This window comes from Globicephala melas, chromosome 3 (genome assembly GCF_963455315.2).
Source record: "Globicephala melas chromosome 3, mGloMel1.2, whole genome shotgun sequence".
Taxonomy (NCBI): domain Eukaryota; kingdom Metazoa; phylum Chordata; class Mammalia; order Artiodactyla; family Delphinidae; genus Globicephala; species Globicephala melas.
Window position 1 is genome coordinate 108611652 of NC_083316.1, and position 25445 is coordinate 108637096.

Sequence of the window (25445 nt, forward strand, 5' to 3'; positions counted from 1 at the left end):
CGAGCTTGGACTTTAGGGGCAAACATCTGTATTTGTCTTTAATAGCCCAGTTCTAGTTAAATGACTTAGTTATTTGATATTTCTAAACTTCAGTTTCCTTAACCGTAAAATGGGAATAGTAAAAGACCTATTGCTTTGGAATTCTCTTAAGATTACATGAGATAATTTATGTGAAGCATTTAGGATGTTGCCTGCACAATCCAGGCACTCTTTACTATTTCTATTACTTTACCTCTAGGAAGTTATTTCTCTAAAGCATATATTCAAATTTGAAGAATTGGATAGGTTTTTCCTTTACTGCTTTTTTTTTTATTAGAACTATTAAGAATCACATTTAAGTATTCATGAAGATGTGGAGCAACAGGAACTCTCACAAACTGCCAGTTAAGTGTCTATTGGGAAACCAGTTAGAAAAAAAAGAAGTATCTAGTAAAGCTGAAACTAGCAAGCCCACTCCTTGATATATGTCCTAAAGAATACCCAGAAAAGATGAACAAAAATGGGCACTGTTCATATTAGCCAAAAATTGGAAATAACCGAATTGTCCATCAACTATAGAATGGGTAAATTGCTGTATATTCATTCAGTGAAATACCACCTACATAGCACATGAATGAATCTCCAACATAATGTTGATAGAAAAAAAGCAAAACAAAATATGGGGTATAATTACACAAAGTTCAAACAAGCAAAACTAAAGTATATCACTTAGGGATGCATACACAAAACTATTAAAAGAGAGCAAGGAAATGTTCACGAAAATCATGTTGGAATTTACAAAAATGAGAAGGGAGAGTATTACGATCAGGATAGGGCACATGGAGGAGGGGTGGAGATCCTGAATTACTGAAAATGATTTACTTCTTGACCTAACTGATGGTTACATTAGTGTACATTTATTAATTTTATATAATACTTGACAAGAAAAAATTAAGTCTATAAAAGTAACATTAATATAGACCTTATAAGACAGCAACAGTAAAAACAGTATATTAATATCCACAGTAACTATACACACCTAAATTTAAACATATTTTCAAAATCTATCTTGTCCTTTCCTATCCTGTATTGTGCTTTGGTATGCTGAAAAAAGTGAGGAGACAGTGAGAGCTCTAATAGCTATTTTCAGAGAAAAGCCAACCTCTACGATAGGATTCACCAACATTAACATGTATCTGAAACAAAAAAGTAATGGTTCTGAATGCAAGTAATTTACTAAATTATAGGAAAACAAAAAGATGGTTAAGTCTTTAAAAAAAAAAAGTAGCTTAACTACTTACCCTACCTTAATTTTTGTCATTATACTTACCACAACCTGACAGCATAATATCTTTGTCTATCTCCTCCACCAGCAGGAAATATGTAAACTTCATGAGAAAGTGTGTGTTATTTACTGACTTATACCTGGCACCCAGACCCATGCCCAGCACATAACAGGTGCTCAATCAATATCTTCTAAATGAACAAATTGATCTATCTAAGGACTAAGTGATTAAGAGGGGATTTTGCTTTTAAAAAGATAGACACTTGATTGCTTTCCAATGGCAAAGAAAGATATCTGGCTAGACAACTGTTCTATTATGCAAAACTGAATACTTATTAGGCACACACAATCATATGGCCATCTTTGCAGAACAACAGCAAACCATCAAAAGACTGAAGTTAAGAGCACTGGTTTTAATAGCACCTAGAATGGAGTAAGGAATTCAGATTTGGGGTATGCTGGGAAACTGAGTCACTACTAGTTGAAAACTAAGAGCACTTGCTGGCCCAATTTCTATCACTGAATAAGAATCTTTGAGGGTGAGGTCTAGGAATTAATACTTTCCAAACACTATCTAGGTGTTCCTAATATGCAACCAGGTTTGAAAACTACTTTAAACTAACTCAGGTTTTGGACTGGTCTGATCCATCTTAATTCCAACACAGTGAAGGGTATTGACTTGTGAGTGATGAAGCAAATGTATGACACAAAAGTGGCATCACAAGTTTCTTGACGAAATAATATCTTCTTTATATTTACACAACGACACTTCAACAAGGTTATTCCCTTTGAGACAATTTAGGTAACACTGCTTTTATCAATAATTTTACTTTGACTGTTGAGGTGAATATAAAGACATGTTTTGGGACTGTCCTTGTTACAATGGTCACTTGGAAAGGAAAGAATCTCCAACCTCTTCAACTTAATACTCTCCTTAAATACAGTTATACCTAGGGGAGGTCTAATCAGATAGTGCTAACCTGGGCAGAGAGCTGTCTGCAACCTGATGAAGGGATAGGTCTAGGCTCATACTTTTACGAAAAGGAGAGTCCCTTTTAAAGGAAACGTTATAAGGGGACCAAATCCTGGCGTGTTGGCAAGAAAGAAGCCCCTGACCCGAACATATGCTTTAAGACCAGAAGTTCTCCTGAAAAAATAATGGATGGAAATTTCATCCATTTAAAAATCTCTTGCTAAAAATTTCTTTTAAAAAATTTAAAAGAAAATTCTTTACAACTCTCTTTTGGATTGCCTGTATTTTCTTTTCTTTAGGGAAGTTTCAAATCTTAACTCTACAGCAAACATGGCCAAGTCTACAGTCTGCACTATAAAGCAAGGACAAGAAGCATTACAGTCTCCAACTTCCCCCTTTCCTATCTGCCTAAGTCCTTCTCACTCAGAGTTACAATTCCCCAGCCCCCAGTGCACCTTCAGCTCATGTTTGGTCCCACTTGCCACCCGACCCCTACACCTCCTACAATGGCAAAGACAAACAAAGAAATCTCAGGTATCTTTACAACACATCTGTCACCACATCCTAGTTGGAAACATTCTGTTCTGAGACAGGAAAGAGTATATGACCTCAGATTAAATTCTCTGTATTTCAGTTTCTCATTAGCAGAATCTATGCTTCTCAGAAATGTTGCAAGATTTCTTTAAATTTTTATCAGAGAACAGCACATATAAACACAGGTAATTATAAACCTCTAAACTATCTGATAAATGCTTCCCAAATACTTAATACTTCCTTTCTGCTTTAAAACAGTGCATTTAGTCTCTTCAGTCAAATGTAAGAGTGATAAATGTAAAATAATATAAAAACAGGCACTGCAAAAAGCCCCTGGCCTAATCCTGCCGCCTGGCGTAACTCTGCCCAAATCAACCCAACCTGAGTAAGGCAGCTTCCCAACAGCCTACTCAGGGTTGAATCACTGCTGCAGAGCAGGCGCTAAGGACTGATGGAAGAGCTGACTTCCCTACAATGCAGATGAAGACGACAGACTTGCTCAGAGGGACATGCAAATCCATGAACAGAACAGGATTAGAATCCAAACCAACAGGCCAATTTTTTGTTTAATTTTAAAGTCAGGGGCTTCCCTGGTGGTGCAGTGGTTAAGAATCTGCCTGCCAATGCAGGGGACACGGGTTCAAGCCCTGGTCTGGGAAGATCCCACGTGCCGAGGAGCAACTAAGCCCGTGCACCACAGCTACTGAGCCTGCACTCTAGAGCCTGTGAGCCACAACTACTGAGCCCATGTGCTACAACTACTGAAGCCCGCACACCTAGAGCCTGTGCTCCGCACAAGAGAAGCTACTTCTCATTGCCTTCTCAAGGCAATGAGAAGCCCGTGCACCTCAACGAAGAGAAGCCCCTACTTGCTGCAACTAGAGATAGCCCATGCGCATCAACAAAGACCCAATGCAGCCAAAAATAAATAAATAAAATAATAAAGTCAGTAGTAATTTTAATTAGAAACAATGTTCTTGACAAGTTTACATGGCTTCTTCTAGTTTTAAATGATTGATATTCAGTTTGTTTTCACAAAAGCACTTAAAGAAAATTTCAATTTGTCATCGTGAAGATTAGGTCAAATGTAAGAATATACCATATTTTTTTGGTTACTACACTTTAACTCAAAAGAATATATGTTAGGACTTCCCTGGTGGCGCAATGGTTAAGAATCCGCCTGTCAATGCAGGGGACACGGGTTTGAGCCCTGGTCCAGGAAGATCCCACAGGCTGTGGAGCAACTAAGCCTGTGCATTGCAACTACTGAGCCTGCACTCTAGAGCCTGCAAGCCACAACTACTGAGCCCACATGCTGCGACTACTGAAGCCCGCGCGCTCTAGGGCCTGTGTGCTACAACTACTAAGCCCGCGTGCTGCAACTACTGAAGCCCGCGCCTAGAACCCATGCTCCACAACAAGAGAAGCTACCGCAATGAGAAGCCCGTGCACTGCAACGAAGAGTAGCCTCTCTCACTGCAACTAAAGAAAGCCCGCGCACAGCAACAGACCCAATGCAGCCAAAAATAAAAAAAATAAAGAATAAATGTTAAATTTCCCCCAAAATAAAATAGATAGGAGCTGTACAGCAAAGGCTGGACAGATTACCTAGCAACCATAGCACCCCAAAATTACTGAGCATTTGGAGTGTGCCAAGCATTGAGATAAATTCTTGACATTCCTTATTTCATTTGACTCTCACAACCTCATAAAGTAGATTCTACTAAGTTACCAATTCAGAAATTTAGGATTAGAGAAGGACATTATGAACAAGGTCACATGCCTAGAAGTGTCACATTTGGGAAAACAATCCAGGTGGGCCGGCACCAGAATCCATGTTACATATACCTTATTAAATGTGAAAGAAAGAACAACATCATCCATCAAATTGACATGTGTATTTATTGCACAAATATCCCCTAGAACTGGGAGGTTATTATAATACAGGCGTACATTTGAGAAATGTATACAGAACAAGAAACAAGTATTTACATTTTACATCTCCCACCATCTAAATAACTTAAAGCATAATAATCTCATAAGACATCTACCAGAAGTAGGCATTGTGTAAAATCTGTTTCTTTTTAAAGTGATCATCCCCAGTGTATGCCAATTGCAACAAAATGAAATCTGTGCTAGTATGTTTATTGCACTTAACATTTTCAAACTCAAAATTAAGACATATTAATAAAAGCCAGGAATATTTAAAATCAAACCAATTAGTTTATATACAGGAAAAATTAGTTTTAAATCTATAATGTAAAAGATCCCTTTTTCATCTCCTGTTGCAACAAATAGGTTTTTAAAATGTGTAACATATATCTATCTGTACCGTAAGAAGTTGAAAAAAATTATTTTGAACAGGCCAAAAATTCTTTTCACATTCATCATAATGATCACACTTTAAAGAAGTAGCAGCTCATTCCTTGGGCTTTGTGTAATGCAAGAATGACTATGACGAAGGAGCAGAAATTACAGAAGAATTGCAAATTATAAAACTCAGGAATCCTATAAGGATTGATGATTCTATAAGAAACTATAGGCCTTTTCCTTTCAAGCAAAGCTTAGTTTTAAGAATTACAGTAGCATGAGCCATCCATTTATTGAAGACTAGATTTCCTAAATGGTAATTTATTAGAGATTTCAAATAGATAGGACTGTGAATAGTTCAATGATTAATTTAAACAATAACACACATGAAAAAGACACTGTCTACCTGCTACATATTCTGAACTACAATTAAAAATAAAAATGTACAGTGGCCACATATGATCTTTTCTATATTCTGAATTCTGCTAAAGAGATTGATTCATAAAATTCCAAACAACAGATGAGAGAAGAACTTCATTAATGAATAGACTAAAAAAATTAAGCTAACGAAAATATATCCATAAACACTCTTTGACAGCAAGTCATCCATGGAAGACTCTGGTACTAACTGGGACCAGCTGATAGGACACAGGGGCCAAAGCAATTGCAAGCACACCAATTTCAGGTTTACATTCCATTAAAATAACCATTTCTTCTTAGTCTAGCTGGAGATTAGAGTAAGACAAAATGTGACCCAATGCTATAAATTCAAGGTCAAAGACTAAATAAACCACAGAAATCTTCCTTAATTATTGAAAACTTAAATAGCAAGAATAGATGCATTATAGACAAAATGTACCTAGAAACAGAATGAGCAAGTGGTTTTCTGTTTTAAGCTAATCAACTAATTATGATGAAAATAGTTCATGAAAGTAGAAACCAGCTTCACTTCTAGCATTAAAAGTATCTTAGACCAGATAAGTAAAGGATAAACTATAATGTAGTATTTCAAGTAAACTGAGGTAGTAGAGCATAATGAAAACTTTATCTACCCATCTTTCTATTTACATTACTTACAAGAGTTTGGTTCCATATTAGCCTTTCTCACAAGCAACACTCTACAATATATACAAAAACAATAACAACTGAAAAGTTGAAATCTTTGAAAAAAGTTAGCTTTTGGAAGAGAGGAGCTATTAGAGAAAAAAAAATCTTAAGAGTTAATGAGTTCTTTTAGTGTAAACTGAATATTATGAAGCAGTGAAACAAATATTCAGTTCCTATGGGTTCAAGAAGGGCTGATACCGAAACCAAGGGCCTCGGCTACCTGAGCACTTTTAAAGAAAATAGTATTATTTCTGCCAATGCTTTGGTGCAATTTTTAATCCTAATTTTAATTTATTAAATTAAATGCAAATATGTAAATATTAACATTTATAAGAATTAGCTTATACTTATAAACAAAACAAATGGTATAAAGTAGTATTCTTATTTTGGGAATCTACATTCCTCAGCCTTAAAAAAAGATTGGCTTTACTTATATTTTAGGGTGTGTGAAACAGAAAAATCACCAGAAAGTAATATTTCAACATTATATACAATTAATCCTAGTTGAAAATATATTTTTTAAAAAGGCATGTTTACCAATCTTGTATTTCTACCTCTGCTTTTTTAAAAAATAGATACATATGTACACTTGGATGGATAACATAACACAGATTTATACGCTTTATTCTGAGTTTATTCTAATTAACAAGCTGTTTAAAATACTCTGAGAAATACCCAGAAATCAGCTATTTTGAATTGAAACACAAAAAAACACAAAGTTTCATAGATCTTTGTACCTTAGAAATAAAGAATTAAAACTAATGAAATGACTCTTTCTGAGCCATTTAATCATGAGATATCCATTCCTCCTACTTATGGGTTATGGCAAGACTGTAGTGATCATAATGAAATTCCTCAATGTTATTCATCTTGTAGAAACGTCGAAGTTACACTTTGGCTTCTTCAAATGCTTTCCCCCCAAATGCTGTTTTTAGTTTCACTTGGTTAAAAGTCTGTCACCATCCAGAAGTCCAGTCAAAATGAAAAAGCCATCCAGTGATGACACAATATGCACTGCAATGCAGAATACCCACCCAGGTGACTGACTCATTCAGATGAAGGTCTGACAGAGAAAAATAATTGCCATAAATGCATGTTGTGACTGCTTCCTTGGTTTCTACTTAACTTTCCACCAATTTCCAACAGGCTTTCTGTTAAAGTAGTATCTGAGCAACATATGGAGAGTGAGTGCTTGCTACAGCAGCCAGAAGAGGAAGATCACTGGATTCAATCCTGAAATTAAAAAAAAAAAAAATCTCAGTTCAGGTTTATTCCTACAGGCAATGACTGCTATCTATAAAGTCACTATACATCTCCACTCAAGGAGCTTGGCCACCCTGGCCAAAAGGAAAAGGGTAAGAGAACTGAAGATAATGAAAATTAGAAATTTTTCAGTAAGTAAAAACCATAACTAAAAATTTTTAAAACAGAAAGCCTCTGAAACCCAACAGTAACAAAGTCACGAATGCAGGAAACCATCTCACTGATGTGCTGATGGACCATGCATCAGGGCAAGGGATAATGTCTAAGAAATACTATACAGGGACTTCACTGGTGGCGCAGTGGTTAAGAAGCCACCTGCCAATGCAGGGGACACAGGTTCGAGCCGTGGTCCAGGAAGATCCCACATACCACGGAGCAACTAAGCCTGTGCGCCACAACTACTGAGCTCACATGACACAACTACTGAAGCCTGTGTGCCTAGAGCCTGTGCTCCGCAACAAAGAGAAGCCACCGTAATGAGAAGCCTGCTCACCACAACGAAGAGTAGCCCCCGCTTGCTAAAACTAGAGAAAGCCCACGCCCAGCAACGAAGACCCAACGCAGCCAAAAATAAATAAATAAATTTATTTTTTTAAAAAAAGAAATATTATATAGTATAATAACAGAATAATAGTGTGCAGCCATATTGTTTTGGATACAAATGTTTCTATAATAAGATTTACTGGGAAGACATAATGGAAGCCTCTTAAAAATACAACCTACCACAAATAACTTATACGAAAAGAAAAATGGCCAATAAATATCAAAATAAGTTATGCAGACACACTCCTCGTTAGAGAATAAACCTGAATAAAATCAGATTTCATTTTTCAGCTAGTAGCTTGGCGAAGATTAAAAAGTTTGGTAATAAATAGCAGTAAGAAGAGTGTGCTTCCCACTGTTCGTGAAAATTTATTCTGGTACTTTCTGGATAGCATTTACTATTACTATCAAAATACCAACAATTTAATCACATATGGCCTTTAATTCAAAAATTCTACATCAAAGAATTTATCCTATAAACCTCAAAGGTTTATATTTATTCCAGCATTGATTTGTAACAGCAAAACACTGAAAATAAATTCCACCATATAATGGAATGCATTACAGCCATTAAAAATGATATAGATCAGTATGTGTGGTATGCGCTTAAATGAACAAACATTCAAGATACATTAAAAGGCAAGCTGCACCAAGATATATAGAGTACAAATTAATTTATATTTTTAACCCTACACATTTAAAAATTCTGTAAGAAGAAACAATCCATTAACTGTGCTTGACTGAGGATTGGAAGTTGAGGAAAAGACTTACTTTTCACTTTATGCCAAAATGCACTGAAACTTTCATTATATGTACATTACTTTACAAATTAGTTTAAATTTTCTAAAAATAAAGGCATTACATGCGGAGAATCATCTATTTCCAATCTGGATAATAAGCAATAACATTAATGAATGAATTTAATTTGGTTTCAGACATATAGTAGCAACTCGATGTTGGCTCTTTCCCCCTTCATAAAAGCTCAAATTAGACAAAAGTTCTAGCTTGTTTTAATTTATTCAACCAGCATTTCAAGAAATAATTTTCACATACACACACACAAAGTGGACATAGAACACAGGGAAAGTGACTACAGAACATAATGAAAGGGGCTATACTATGCCTCTCGCCAATTTCCTGTTTGTCCTTCAGTTAGCATTTTAGATAATTAGCTTCTTCCCAGGAATAACTTCAGAGTATAAAGACATAATATATAGATAATGGGGAAGGAGTAATAATATGTAGATAATATACCATCATCCATAGAGTGCCATTACTTCAATCAGATCATTTGGAAGGCCGGGCAGATGCTGGGAATGATGAGTTTACAACATATTTAATAAATAAAAACGAATACTTACTTATTTTTTTCTAATGCAAAAATGTAGACTTTAATTCCTTTTTATTCGACTATATTCTCAACCTACTGTAATTGCACAAGAGAAAGTGCATTTCAGATCAGTGTAGGACAGGGTTCTGCTTTTATACTGTATACATCAGGGGTCCCCAACCCACAGGCCGTGGACTGGTACTAGTCTGTGGCCTGTTAGGAACCAGGCCACACAGCAGGAAGTGACCGGCGGGCAAGCGAGCAAAGCTTCATCAGCCGCTCCCCATCATTCGCATTACTGCCTAAGCCATTCTCCACACCCCGTTGGTGGAAATGGAAACCAATCCCTGGAGCCAAAAAGGTTGGGGACCGCTGGTATAGAACAACCCAGCTGATAACAGTATACAGCTTCTAACAAGACAAAAAACTTAAAAAGAAAAAAGGCAATTCTGAGGAATATTCCTTGCCTAAATAAACACAGTGAAACGAGAAAGCAAAGCCGGAAAAGGAATCAGGAACATACCCTAAAACCACTCCCAGCTCCTTGACATGAACACGCATCTGCCCCCTCAGGTACTCAGACAGCATTTTGCTCTTGAAGTATAGCTCCTGTAACCGGTCTTCAAGATGCATTACACACTGCAGTTAGGAGGGAAACAAGAATCAAGTCAGAAAATGGACAACTCTTAAGTAATGCAAATTCCAAAGCATCATGTTTTGACAATTCTATTTAGTTATTCGAACATAAACTAAAATTTGGAGCACATTTTTATTTTTTGAATTTTATTTTATTTTTTATATAGCAGGTTCTTATTAGTTATCCATTTTATACATATTAGTGTATATATGTCAGTACCAGTCTACCAATTCATCCCACCACCCGCACCACCCCGCCGCTGCATCAATGTACATTCCCACCAACAATGCCAGAGGGTTCCTCCTCTCCACACCCTCTCGAGCATTTGTTGTTTGTAGATTATATGATGATGCCCAATCTAAATGGTGTGAGGTGATACCTCATTGTAGTTTTGATTTGCATTTCCCTAATAATTAGTGATGTTCAGCAGCTTTTCATGTGCTTCTTGGCCTTCTTGGGAGAAATGTCTATTTAGGTCTTCTGCCCATTTATGGATTGGGTTGTTTGTTTTTTTAATGTTGAGCTGCATGAGCAGTTTATATATTTTGGAGATTAATCCTTTGTCCATTGATTCGTCTGCAAATATTTTCTCCCATTCTAAGGGTTCTCTTATCATCGTTTGTAGTTTCTTTTGCTGTGGAAAAGCTTTTAATCTTAATTAAGTCCCATATGTTTATTTTTGTTTTCATTTCTTTTTTTTTTCTGTGGTACATGGGCCTGTCACTGTTGTGGCCTCTTCCTCTGTGGAGCACAGGCTCCGGAGGCACAGGCTCAGTGGCCATGGCTCACGGGCCCAGCCGCTCCGCGGCATGTGGGATCCTCCCGGACCAGGGCATGAACCCATGTCCCCTGCAGCGGCAGGGAGACTCTCAACCACTGCACTACCAGGGAAGCCCTGTTTTCATTTCTTACTCTAGGAGGTGGGTCAAAAAAGATCTTGCTGTGGTTTATATCAAAGAGTGTTGTTCCTATGTTTTCCTCTAAGAGTTTTATAGTGTCTGGTCTTACATTTAGGTCTCAAATCCATTTTGACTTTATTTTTGTGTATGGTGCTAGGGAGTGTTCTAATTTCATTCTTTTACATGTAGCTGTCCAGTTCTCCCAGTACCACTTATTGAAGAGACTGTCTTTTCTCCATTGTATATCCCTGCCTCCTTTGTCACAGATTAGTTGACCATAGGTGCATGGGTTTATCTCTGGACTTTCTATCCAGTTCCTTGGATCTATATTTCTGTTTTTGTGCCAGTACCATACTGTCTTGATTACTGTAGCTTTGTAGTACAGTCTGAAGTCCGGAAGCCTGATTCCTCCAGCTCCGTTTTTTTCCCTCAAGACTGCTTCGACTATTCGGGGTCTTTTGTGTCTCCACACAAATTTTAAGATTTTTTGCTTAGTTCTATAAAAAATGCCATTGGTAATTTGATAGGGATTGCACTGAATCTGTAGATTGCTTTGGGTAGTACAGTCATTTTCATAATATTGATTCTTCCAGTCCAAGAACATGGTATATATCTCCATCTGTTTGTATCATCTTTAATTTCTCTCATCAGTGTCTTATACTTTTCTGCATACACGTCTTTTGTCTCCCTAGGTAGGTTTATTCCTAGGTATTTTATTATTTTTGTTGCAATGGTAAATGGGAGTGTTTCCTTAATTTCTCTTTCAGATTTTTCATCACTAGTGTATGGGAATGCAAGAGATTTCTGTGCATTAATTTTGTATCCTGCAATTTTATCAAATTCATTGATTAGCTCTAGTAGTTTTCTGGTGGCATCTTTAGGATTCTTTATGTATAGTATCATGTCATCTGCAGTGTCAGTTTTACTTCTTCTTTTCCAATTTGTATTCTTTTTATTTCTTTTTCTTCTCTGATTGCGGAGGCTAGCACTTCCAAAACTATGTTGAAAAACAGTGGTGAGAGTGGACATCTTTCTCTTGTTCCTGATCTTAGAGGAAATGCTTTGAGGTTTTCACCGTTGAGAATGATGTTTGCTGTGGGTTTGTCGTACATGGCCTTTATTATGTTGAGGTAGGTTCCCTCTATGCTCACCTTCTGGAGAGTTTTTGTCATAAATGGGTGTTGAATTTTGTCAAAAGCTTTTCCTGCATCTATTGAGATGATCATATGGTTTGACCATATTCTTCAATTTGTTAATATGGTGTATCACATTGATTATTTGCGTATATTGGAGAATCATTACATTCCTGGGATAAATCCCACTTCCTCATGGTATATGATCCTTTTAATGTGTTGTTGGATTCTGCTTGCTAGTATTTTGTTGAGGATTTTTGCATCTATATTCATCAGTGATATTGGTCTGTAATTTTTTTTTGTAGTATCTTTGTCTGGTTTTGGTGTCCTCATAGAATGAGTTTGGGAGTGTTCCTTCCTCCACAATTTTTTGGAAGAGTTTGAGAAAGATGGGTGTTAGCTCTTCTCCAAATGTTTGATAGAATTCACCTGTGAAGCCATCTGGTACTGGACTTTTGTTTCTTAGAAGATTTTTAATCACAGTTTCAATTTCATTACTTGTGATTGGTCTGTTCATATTTTCTATTTCTTCCTGGTTCAGTCTTGGTAAGTTATATCTTTCTAAGAATTTGTTCATTTCTTCCAGGTTGTCCACTGCATTGGCAGAGAGTTGCTTGTAGTAGTGTCTTAGGATGCTTTGTATTTCTGCGGTGTCTGCTGTAACTTCTCCTTTTCATTTCTAATTTTATTAATTTGAGTCCTCTCCTTCTTTTTCTTGATCAGTCTGGCTAATGGTTTATCAATTTTGTTTATCTTCTCAAAGAACCAGCTTTTAGTTTTATTGATCTTTGCTACTGTTTTCTTTGTTTCTATTTCATTTATTTCTGCTCTAATCTTTATCATTTCTTTCCTTCTACTAACTTTGGGTTTTGCTTGTTCTTCTCTACTTCTTTTAGGTGTAAGGTTAGATTGTTTATTTGAGATTTTTCTTGTTTCTTGAGGTAGGCTTGTATAGCTATAAACTTCCATCTTGTAACTGCTTTTGCTGCATCCCATAGGTTTTGGATCGTCATGTTTTCATTGTCATTTGTCTCAATTTTTTGATTTCCTCTTTGATTTCTTCAGCGATCGCTTGGTTATTTAGTAACATATTGTTTAGCCTTCAAGTGTTTGTGTTTTTTATTTTTTTTTCCCTGTAACTGATTTCTAATCTCATAGCATTGTGGTCAGAATAGATGCTTGATATGATTTCAATTTTCTTAAATTTACTGAGGCTTGATTTGTGACCCAAGATGCGATCTATCCTGGAGAATGTTCCATGTACACTTGAGAAGAAAGTGTATTCTGTTGTTTCTGGATGGAATGTCCTATAAATACCAATTAAATCTGGTCTATTGTGTCATTTAAAGCTTGTATTTCCTTATTAATGTTGTTTGGATGATCTGTCCATTGGTGTAAATGATGTGTTAAAGTCCCCCATTATTACTGTGTTACTGTCAATTTCCTCTTTTATAGCTGTTAGCAGTTGCCTTATGTATTGAGGTGCTTCTATGTTGGGTGCATATATATTCATAATTGTTACATCTTCTTCCTAGATTGATCCCTTGATCATCATGTAGTGTCCTTCCTTGTCTCTTATAACATTCTTTAAAGTCTATTTTATCTGAGTATTGCTACTCAAGCTTTCTTTTGATTTCCATTTGCATGGAATATCTTTTTCCATCCCCTCATTTTCAGTCTGTATGTGTCCTAGGTCTGAAGTGGGTCCCTTGTAGACAGCATACATATGGGTCTTGTTTTTGTATCCATTCAGCAAGCCTGTGTCTTTTAGTTGGAGCATTTAATACATTCACGTTTAAGGTAATTGTTGATATGTATGTTCCTACTACCATTTTCTTAATTGTTTTGGGTTTGTTTTTGTAGGTCCTTTTCTTCTCTTGCGTTTCCCACTTAGAGAAGTTCCTTTAGCATTTGTTGTAGAGCTGGTTTGGTGGTGCTGAATTCTCTTAGCTTTTGCTTTTCTGTAAAGCTTTTGATTTCTCCATCGAATCTGAATGAGATTATTGCTGGGTAGAGTAATCTTGGTTGTAGGTTCTTCTTTTCATCACTTTAAACATGTCATGCCACTCCCTTCTGGCTTGTAGAGTTTCTGCTGAGAAATCAGCTCTTAACCTTATGGGAGATCCCTTGTATGTTATTTGTCGTTTTTCCCTTGTTGCTTTCAATAATTTTTCTTAGTCTTTAATTTTTCCCAATTTCATTACTATGTGTCTTGGCGTGTTTCTCCTTGGGTTTATCTTGTGTGGAACTCTCTGAGCTTCCTGGACTTGGGTGGCTATTTCCTTTACCACGTTAGGGAAGTTTTCGACTATAATCTCTTCAAATATTTTCTCAGGTTCTTTCTCTCTCTCTTCTCCTTCTGGGATCCCTATAATGCGAATGTTGTTGTGTCTAATGTTGTCCCAGAGGTCTCTTAGGCTGTCTTTATTTCTTTTCATTCTTTTTTCTTTATTCTGTTCTGCAGCAGTAAATTCCACCGTTCTGTCTTCCAGGTCAGTTATCAGTGCTTCTGCCTCAGTTATTCTGCTATTAATTCCTTGTAGTGTATTTTTCATTTCAGTTATTGTATTGTTCATCTCTGTTTGTTTTTTAATTCTTCTAGGTCTTTGTTAAACATTTCTTGCATCTTCTAGATCTTTGCCTCCATTCTTTTTCCGAGGTCCTGGATCATCTTCACTATCATTATTCTGAACTCTTTTTCCGGGAGGTGGTCTATCTCCACTTCATTTAGTTGTTTTTCTGGGGTTTTATCTTGTTCCTTCATCTGGTACATAGCCCTCTGACTTTTCATCTTGTCTATCTTTCTGTGAATGTGGTTTTTGCTCCACAGGCTGCAGGATTGTAGTTCTTCTTGCTTCTGCTGTCTGCCCTCTGGAGCACATTTTTAAAGCATGCAATCTTAGCTAAAGGAGTGTAAACCTTCTCTAGCTCATATCAAAGATTTAGAGTCTACAGTTATTTTTGTACCGTGGTAAATTACACATAATATAAAATTTACCATTTTACATATAAAAGTTACCATTTTAAATACTTAAGCGTTCAACTGAGAGGCATTATGTACATTCAAAATGTTGTGCAAGTATCACCACTACCCATATCCAGAACTTAAAAAAATACGTTTTTATTCCAAATTTGATAAATAAAACACTCAAATTAATACATTACAAATGTATTTAAATTAGAAAGGCTGCATTCTCCTGTGAAGAGCAAAAGAAAAAAACTTTGCAACAGCTCACAGAGAGTGCTCTATAGGCCTTACTAGAAATGTTTCTAAGCTGGAATATTAAAAACTAAAACATATACATTTTTTTTTATTGTCAATTAACTTGATCAATTCACTAATAGGTGATTTTTCATGTGAATGGATGATATATATGTATGAGGAAAAAGGCATGAGCTGCAGGTGCTAAAACACTAAATTCTTGCAGAGTATTTCTTCCCAATGGAAACCAGCTGCTGTTAAAGCTTCTAAGAAAAACACATTTTGTTTTTCTTCAGAAAAAACAATTGAATGTATTTCTTGGCATACATTGTTTTGTGGTACATATTTTGTGGTATAATGCTCATGTAGGCTGAAAATAACTTAAGCGAAAAAAAAATCTATAAAATGTTTATAATAAAATTCATCCATATATATACACACACACACAATTTACCACACTACCCATTTTTAGGTATACAATTCAATGGCATTTAAGTACATTGGCAATGTTGTGCACCATCATCACGATCCACTTCCAGAACTTTTTTTCATTATCCCAAATAGAAACTCTGTACCCAGTATACAGTAACCCTTCATGCCCTCCTTCCCACCACCCCTGGGAACCTCTGTGTACTTTCTGTTTCTATGAATGTGCCTATTATAGATACCTAATGTAAGTGGGACCACACAATATCTGTCCTTTTGTATTTTGCTTGTTTCACTTACTGTAACGTTCCATCCATGTTGTATCATGTATCAGAATTTCATTCCTCTAGGTTGTCACAAAGCATCGGGCTGATCTCCCTGTGCTGTGCGGCAGCTTCCCAATAGCCATCCATTTTACGTTTGGTAGTGTGTATATGTCAGTGCTACTCTCTCACTTCATCCCAGCTTCCCCTTCCCCCATGTCTCCATGCCCTCAAGTCCATTCTCTATGTCTGTGTCTTTATTCCTGCCCTGCCACTAGGTTCACTAGTACTGCTTTTTAAAATTCCATATATATGCATTAGCATACATTTGTTTTTCTCTTTCTGACGAGATATGGGGATATATGTATACATATAGCTGATTCACTTTGTTGTACAACAGAAACAAACACAACATTGTAAAGCATTTACACTCCAATAAAGATGTGAAGAAAAATAAAATAAAATAAAACTAAGACCTGCCAGGGACAGACGTGGTAATATGTATATTTAAAAAAAATAATAATAATAATTTCATTCCTCTTTATGGCTGAAGTATTCCATTCTATGTATTACACGTCATTTGTTGATGGACACGAGTTGTTTCCAATTTTGTCTACTGCAAGTTAATACTGCTGTGAACATTACCATACAATTGTCCCAGTCCCTGCTTTCAGTTATTTTGATTATAAACCTAGAAAAAGACTTGCTGGACCACATGACAATGCAATGTTAAACTTTTTGAGGAACTGCCAAACTGTTTTCCACAGCAGCTGCACCATTTTAGATTCCCACCAGCAACACACAAGGCTTCCAATTTCTCCGCATCCAATACTTTTTATTTTCAGGGTTTGCTTGATCAAACCCATCCTTATCGGTGTGAAGTGGTATCTCACTGTGGCTTTGATTTGCATTTTCCTAATGACTAATGGATGTTGAACATTCTCTCATGTGCTTATTGACTATTTGTATATCTTCTTTAGAGAAATGTCTACTCAAGTCCTCTGCCTATTTTTTGAGTTGGTTTTTTTTTTAACATCTTTATTGGAGTATAATTGCTTTACAATGGTGTGTTACTTTCTGCTTTATAACAAAGTGAATCAGCTATACATATACATATATCCCCATATCTCCTCCCTCTTGCATCTATCTCCCTCTCACCCTCCCTATCCCACCCCTCTAGGTGGTTACAAATCACCGAGCTGATCTCCCTGTGCTATGCAGCTGCTTCCCACTAGCTATCTATTTTACATTAGGTAGTATATGTAAGTCCATGCCACTCTCTGACTTCATCCCAGCTTACCCTTCCCCCTTCCCGTGTCCTCAAGTCCATTCTCTAGTAGGTCTGTGTCTTTATTCCTGTCCTGACCCTAGGTTCTTCATAACCAGTTTTTTTTTTTTAGATACCATATGTATGTGTTAGCATACAGTATCTGTTTTTCTCTTTCTGACTTACTTCACTCTGTATGACAGACTCTAGGTCCACCCACCTCACTACAAATAACTCAATTTCGTTTCTTTTTATGGCTGAGTAATATTCCATTGTATATATGGGATCCCCATCTTCTTTATCCATTCATCTGTCAATGGACACGTAGGTTGCTTCCATGTCCTGGCTATTGTAAATAGAGCTGCAATGAACACTGTGCTACATGACTCTTTTTGAATTATGGTTTTCTCAGGGTATATGCCCAGTAGTGGAATTGCTGGGTCATATGGTAGTTCTGTTTTTAGTTTTTTAAGGAACCTCCATACTGTTCTGCATAGTGGCTGCATCAATTTACATTCCCACCAACAGTACAAGAGGGTTCCCTTTTCTCCACACCCTCTCCAGCATTTATTGTTTGTAGATATTTTGATGATGGCCATTCTGACTGGTGTGAGCTGATACTTCATTGTAGTTTTGATTTGCATTTCTCTAATGATTACTGATGTTGAGCATTCTTTCATGTGTTTTGGCAATCTGTACATCTTCTTTGGAGAAATGTCTACGTAGGTCTTCTGCCCATTTTTGGATTGGGTTGTTTGTTTTTTGATACAGAGCTGCATGAGCTGCTTGTAAATTTTGGAGATTAATCCTTTGTCAGTTGCTTCATCTGCAAATACTTTCTCCCATTCTGAGGGTTGTCTTTTTGTCTTGTTGATGGTTTCCCTTGCTGTGCAAAAGCTTTTAGGTTTCATTAGATCCCATTTGTTTATTTTTGTTTTTATTTCCATTTCTCTAGGAGTTGGGTCAAAAAAGGATCTTGCTGTGATTTATGTCATAGAGTGTTCTGCTTATGTTTTTCTCTAAGAGTTTTATAGTGTCTGGCCTTACATTTTGAGTTTAATCCATCTGGAGTTTATATTTGTGTATGGTGTTAGGGAGTGTTCTAATTTCATTCTTTTACATGTAGCTGTCCAGTTTTCCCAGCACCACTTACTGAAGAGGCTGTCTTTTCTCCATTGTATATTCTTGCCTCCTTTATCAAAGATAAGGTGACCATATGTGTGTGGGTTTATCTCTGGGCTTTCTATCCTGTTCCATTGATCTATATTTCTGTTTTTGTGCCAGTACCATACTGTCTTGATTACTGTAGCTTTGTAGCATAGTCTGAAGTCAGGGAGCCTGATTCCTCCAGCTCCGTTTTTCTTTCTCAAGATTGCTTTGGCTATTCTTGAGTAGTTTCTTTGCTGTTGTTGAACTGTAGGAGTTCTCTATGTATTCTGGATATCAATCTCTTTTCAGATATATGATTAGCAAATATTTTCTCCTGTCTATTGTCTTCACTCTGTTGATAGTGTCCTTTGATACACAGAAGTTTTTAAGTTTGCTGAAGTCCCAATTTATCTATTTTTCCCTTTATTGCCTGTGCTTTTTTTTTTTTTGGCGGTACGCGGGCCTCTTACTGCTGCGGCCTCTCCCGCTGCGGAGCACAGGCTCCGGACGCCCATATTGCCTGTGCTTTTGATGGCACTTCCAAGGAATCACTGCTAAATCCAATATCACGAAAATTATCCTCTATGTTTTCTTTTTTTTTTTTTTTGCAGAACGCGGGCCTCTCACTGTTCTGGCCTCTCCCGTTGCAGAGCACAGGCTCCGGACACACAGGTCCAGTGGCCATGGCTCACGGGCCCAGCCGCTCCGCTGCATGTGCGATCTTTCCGGACCGGGGCACGAACCCGTGTCCCCTGCATCGGCAGGCGGACTCTCAACCACTGCGCCACCAGGGAAGTCCCCCTATGTTTTCTTTAAAGAGTTTTATAGTTTTAGTACTTGAGCTTAGGTTTAAGTTTAGATTTAAGCTTGAGTTCATTTTTGTATATGGCATAATAAAGTAAGGGTTCAACTTCATTCTTTTGCATGTATATATCCAGTTTTCTCAGCATGATTTTTTGAAAAGACTCATTTCCCCTTTGAACAGTCCTGGCTTCCCTGTCAAAAACCAATTGACCATATTATGTGAGGGTTTATTTTGGGGATACTATATTCTATTCATCTTTATGTCTGTCCTTATGCTAGTATCACACTGTTTTGATTACTGTCATTTTGTATTAAGTTTTAAAATTAGGAGGTGTGAGTCCTCCAACTTCATCTCAGTACTATCATCTTAATAATACTAAGTCTTACAAACCATGAATATGAGATATCTTTCATTTATTTATGTCTTTAACTTCTTTCAGAGATGTTTTGTAGTTTTCAGTGTACAAGTCTTTTGCCTCCTTGGTTAAATTTATTCCTAAGTAATCTATTCTTTTAATGTTATTGTAAGTGCTTTCTTAATTTCCTCTTCAAGATTGTTCATTCCTAGCTTATGGGAATGCAACTATCTTTGCATGCTGATTTATCTTGCATCTTTGCTGAATTCATCTATTAGCTCTCTCAGGGTTTTTTTGGTGGAATCTTTAAGTTTTCTAGGTATAAGATCATATTTGCAAGCAGAGATAATTTCACTTCTTCCTTTCCAATTTGGATGCCTTTTGTTTCTTTTTCTTGCCTAACTGCTCTCGCTACGACTTTCCAATACTATGTTGAATAAAAGTGGTGGAGGTGAGCATCCATGTCTTGTCCCTGTTCTTAGGGGTAAAACTTTTAGTCTTTTACCACTGAGTATAATGTCAGCTGTGGGTTTGTCATATATGGCCTTTGTCATGTTGATCTACAAAGGTTTTTAACTATACTATATTATAGTTCTCCTAACAAGAAAAGGAAAGAATCTTGAAAGTTGGAAATGATGTCTTCAGTAAGAGGTTACCAGTGTTATAAAGAGCGATCATCCAAAGTCCTAACACAAAAATGAGGATATAGAATTCACTGGCATTCTGCACAGAGCTTAGGGATGTTGCATTGCCATACCTCACATGATACTAAGTAAGGCACTAAATTCTGGCTGCTGAAATCACAGACTATATAGACACGTACACATCCCTTTCTGTCTTAGTCAGCTTGGGCTGCAACAACAAAGTACCACAGACTCAATGGCTTAAATAACAGAAAATTATTTTCTCCCAGTTCTGGAGACTGGAAGTCTGAGATCAGATCAGGGTGCCAGCATGGCTGAGTGTTAGTGAGAACTCTCTTCCTGGCTAGTAGATGGCTGCCTTCTTCCTGCGTCCTCACATGGTAGAGAGAGCACAATCTCTCTCTTCCTCTTCTTCTAAGGCCACTAATCCGATCATGAAGGCCCCACTCTAATGATCTAATCTAACCCTAATTAACTCCCAAAGGCCATCACACTGGGGAGTTATGGCTTCAAAATATGGATTTTAGGGGAACACAAACATTCAGTCCATAACACCTTCTTTCAGGAAAACAATGATGAAGCTAACAGTAGTATTCAATGTAGGCACATACATAACAACAGGGTTAAGTTAGTTATCACAGTGCTCACAGTAATTCAAGCCTTACAAATACTTACAAAATTTGGAGACAAGTTATGCTTATAAAGCTGAAGAGTGGAATGAAGCAGATTGGAAACAAGACTGGAAACCAACACTTCCTTTCCCAATTTATTATCTGTCATTCGTCTCTGGCTACTGGCCACTTGAACAGTCCATTTATCCATATCTGCTATAATACAGACAGCTTCTGCTATTGGTTCATCCAATACTGGATGCTGGGGAAAAAAAGAAGACATCATCTTATGATAAATAAAGTTTTCAAAGATAATGTTAATGGGATGGGCAAGGAAAAGATACTAGACAAAAACAAAATAAAAGAATATGAAATTCTGAGAGCTACTGCCAAAGAAACCTTGACAGTGAAGAGTGAAATAGTAAAGTAACTTAATAACAAATACCCTGAGATATTTTACAGAAGTCATCACAGGTAGAGGTTCATTACCAGAACTTTGTATTCTTTAATCCAGAACTTGAATTTCACCAGTATTTTGATCATTCATTCATTCAACAAATTTACTGAGTGCCAACTATGGGCCAGGCAACTGAAAGAAAATGTTTTTACCTTGAGAGAGCTAAATATTTTAAAAATCAGTAGGAAATAAATTCATATGAAGAAGTCAATGATAAGGTTCTGTGCTAACTACCCCATCCAGTCAGGCATTAATTTCCTTGAGCACCTCAGAGGCCATCCCTTGATTATCCCTTCCTGGCTACGTATGCCAGGTTTTTTCTGTTTTACAGATGTATATCCAGAGTGTGGATATAACCGTTCAAAAGGAGACAAATCAACAGGTACTAACATGTCTCTCCAGGATACATGGTTAAATGGAAAAAAAAAAGTCACTACACACACACACACACATACACATAATACCCCAATTATGTTTTTAAAAATCAGGGGACTTCCCTAGTGGTCCAGTGGGTAAGACTCTGCACTCCCAATTCAGGGGACCTGGGTTTGATCCTTGGTCAGGGAACTAGATGTCGCATGAATGCTGCAACTAAGAGTCCGAATGCCACAACTAAGACCCACCACAGCCAAAATAAATAAATAAATATTTTTTTTTAAAAAAATTCCCATCTATATCTAAATGCAAATGTATAGAAAAAAAGAATGAAAATACTCAAATCAAACTATCATAAAGATCTTTGTGAAGAAGTATGGAATATTAAGAGTATGAAGAAGGATTTTTACTTTTTGCTTTGTATATATTGTTTAAATTTCTATCAGAAGCATTCACCTAAAGGATACTTTTATAATTAGAAAATTTAACACATAGTGAAAAAAAAATTTTTAACTCACATATACGGATAAAAGGACCACAGGCATATGGCTGTGCCTTTGGTTTCCCACAGTTTACACACAAAGACCAAAAATGACAATTAAGTACACAGCACCACCATAAGAAAGAAATGCTCAATACTTTAATTTTTTTTGTATTTGGAAAGGTAAGGATTTCTTCACCACTGGACAAATGAATTAACAACAATAAGACTGAAATATAAACTACAATCTTGAACCCAATGGCCTTTTTCCTTTATAACTTTTACTATTACTAAAATTTCACAGCAAGAATGTAAGTTTATTCCTGGATAAACCCAAGTTTGGCACCCCCAAAGGATATCCCTTTGCCCAGTTAATAACCACTTTGAATAAAGCTTTTTGCTCAATGCTAAGGAAACAAAGAGAAGGGAGCTCACAGTCTTATGAGGGAGATAAATACATGTGGCTATGAAAATACTTGTGTAATGGACAAAATAGTAACCAAGTGCTGTGGTACCAGAGGAGGGCAAGAGTGGGTTCTGTGTGACTGGTAGTTACACAGTGGAAGGGACATAGGGATACGACACTGAATAGGATGAATAGGATTCTTAGCGAAAAATGGGAGAGGAATATGGATAATTCTGTAAGAGGGAATATCAAGAGAAGACTCGAAGATAGAAGTAGATGGATGTAACCAAATTTGTGAAAAATGATATGGAGAAGTGGGGAAGAAGAGAATGGCAAGTAAGAAGCGTGGAAAGATACATTGTGAAGACTTTCCATGGAACTCTAAACTTTATATTTGTTTTTATAAAATCGTACTTAAATATTTCTTATTCAACTCTTACCAAGGATATAACATTTTTCTATTCATCAACTTCATTACTGAAACACAATTTTGGAAATGGTATATATACCTAAAGATGTAAGGTATATCTTACTTTTTTAAGAAACAATAGTGAATATATATTTAACATAACTACCTCTGTGGTTATAAAAGAAAAATAAGACAGGAGATATGATCAAATAATTAAAGTGGAAAACAAACTGTTAAAGGAAGATACTACTTTCAGAAGCAGTGGGCATCTTTAGGAGATGAGAATTATGATGGGTGTTCATCTACTATCCTCACAAGGAAATGTCTAAACCGATAATGGGGAAACTGCTATGAAATACACCTTTTACTTTAAAGGGTTAAAAAGCACTTTAGAAATTAACTTTATAGCTCCTCAATCAAAAAGTCACGTGGCTAAGATTTTAAAAGCTATTTTTTTGGTAAGAAAAAGGAAAATGAGCCCACATCAGTAGTTTCCCAAGAAAGAAGGGTCTAAATCCCAAGTTTGAGATTAGAAATAATCCAAATCAAACTCACTTTAGGAGCTGTTAAAGAAAAAAGGTGGCAGTGCCAGTCATTCATTCTGAAATTGCTTGTTTTCACACAATGGATTATTATAAGCAATGTCCTAATTGGATAAAATTTCAATTGAACCAATTTCAGTCCTTTCACTTCATCATCAACTTCTGGAAAAAACAGCCTACACCCCACGGGAGCATATTCTCAACTGACATATTATAGTAGTCACCTCCACAATACTAAGTTTGTATCCAGCCTCAAATACTTCCGAGTCACAAAATAGGAAGTATATGAATGGGAATTCATATGAATCTAAAGTACATGAATGGGAATTCATATGAACCTAAATTCAGTGAATCTAAAGCTTAATATTTTTTAAACCTTTTTCTCTGAGTTCCATAACTTCTACAATACGAATGTATCCACAATCCTACCAGCCCTTTTTCTCTCCCAGGCATTTCCAGAATCTCAATACATAAACTCCCAAATCCTTAAGTATCTCCTCTCTAGCAGATACTCCTAGATCTCCACCACATTACAAAACCTGATTTTTTCAATTGCCTTCTAGGCATTCAAACATGGCCTTGCAGAATGCACTTTTAAACTCAAAATGTACCAAATCAACTTCAGTGTACCTTCCTCAAAACTAGCCAGTTTTCTTTTTTTTAAAAGAAGAGAGAGAACCCCAATGTTGTAAAGGGAACAGGTTTTAGGGACATTACAAACTGCTGTTCAAACTAGTATTGTCTTTTGGAAAAGAAACTACAAAACATGCAACAAGAACATGAAAATACTTCTAATCTTAAAAACTGGCCAGTAACTTCATTTCTGGGAATCTAGCCTAAAGAAATCATCTTAAACTCATAAAACACAGCAAGAGTATCAGTGTTATTTATAACAATAAAATGAAGAAAAGTTGTTTTAAAAGTTGAGCAACAGAGAATAGAGAACACAGAAATAAACCCATGTATATATGCTCAATTAACTTATGACAAAGGACCCAAGAATATACAATGGAGGAAGGACAGTTTCTTCAATAAATGGTGCTTAAAAAACTGAACAGGGACTTCCCTGGTGGCACAGTGGTTAAGAAGTCACCTGCCAATGCAGGGGACACAGGTTTGAGCCCTGGTCTGGGAAGATCCCACATGCCGTGGAGCACCTAAGCCCTTGCACCACAACTACTGAGCCTGCATTCTAGAACCTGGGAGCCACAACTACTGAGCCGGCGTGCTGCAGCTACTGAAGCCTGCGTGCCTAGAGCCCATGCTCCACAACAAGAGAAGCCACCACAATGAGGAGCCCGCACACCACAACGAAAAGTAGCCTCCGCTCGCCACAACTAGAGAAAGCCCACGCGCAGCAACGAAGGCCCAACACAGCCAAAAATAAATAAATTAATTAATTAATAAAAAAAAAAACTGAACAGCCACATTGCAAAAGAATGAAACTGGACCACTATCTTACACCATACACAAAAGTCAACTAATATGCTATATGAGTACTACATACCATGACCAAGTGGGTTTTTTCCCACCTAGGAATACAAAGATTGGATTAACATCTAAAAATCCATCAATGTAATCTATCACATTAACAGTTTAAAGAAGAAAAACCCACGATCATTTCAATAGACACAGAAAAAGTATTTGACAAAAACCCACACTCATTCATGATTTAAGGGCGTGGGGGACAGAAAACTCAAAACACTAGGGATAGAAGGGAACTTTATCCACCTGATAAAGAGCATCTTATAAGAATCTAACAGCTAACATCATGCTTAATAATTAAAGGCTCAATGTTTTCCCCCTAAGAAAAGGAACAAGACAAGGATGTCCACTATCAGCACTTCAATGCAACACTGTACTGAAGGTTCTAGCCTGTACGATCAGGCAAGAAAAAGAAAAAGAGGCACCCAGACTGGAAAGGAAGATAACATGAGCCTGTATGTAGAAAATCTTAAAGAATCCACACAAAAAAACTATGAGAACTAATAAAAGAGTTCATCAAAGTGGCAGGATACAACAGCAATATACAAAAATCAATTGTACTATATACCAGCAAT

General features: G+C 36.7%; 1 protein-coding gene across 2 annotated transcripts in view; it reads right to left on the reverse strand.

The window, feature by feature from the left end:
- Positions 1 to 4654: 4654 nt before the first annotated feature.
- The window catches only part of FNIP1 (folliculin interacting protein 1), a 132633-nt gene continuing 111842 nt past the window's right edge, over positions 4655 to 25445 (reverse strand). For both annotated transcript variants that reach the window (XM_030869715.2, XM_030869713.2), the window contains 3 exons: positions 20780 to 20977; positions 9848 to 9963; positions 4655 to 7421 (listed from right to left, as the gene is read on the reverse strand). In XM_030869715.2, coding sequence (XP_030725575.1) covers positions 7343 to 7421; positions 9848 to 9963; positions 20780 to 20977 — 393 coding nt within the window. In that variant the 3' untranslated portion in view covers positions 4655 to 7342. The remainder of the gene's footprint in view (positions 7422 to 9847; positions 9964 to 20779; positions 20978 to 25445) is intronic.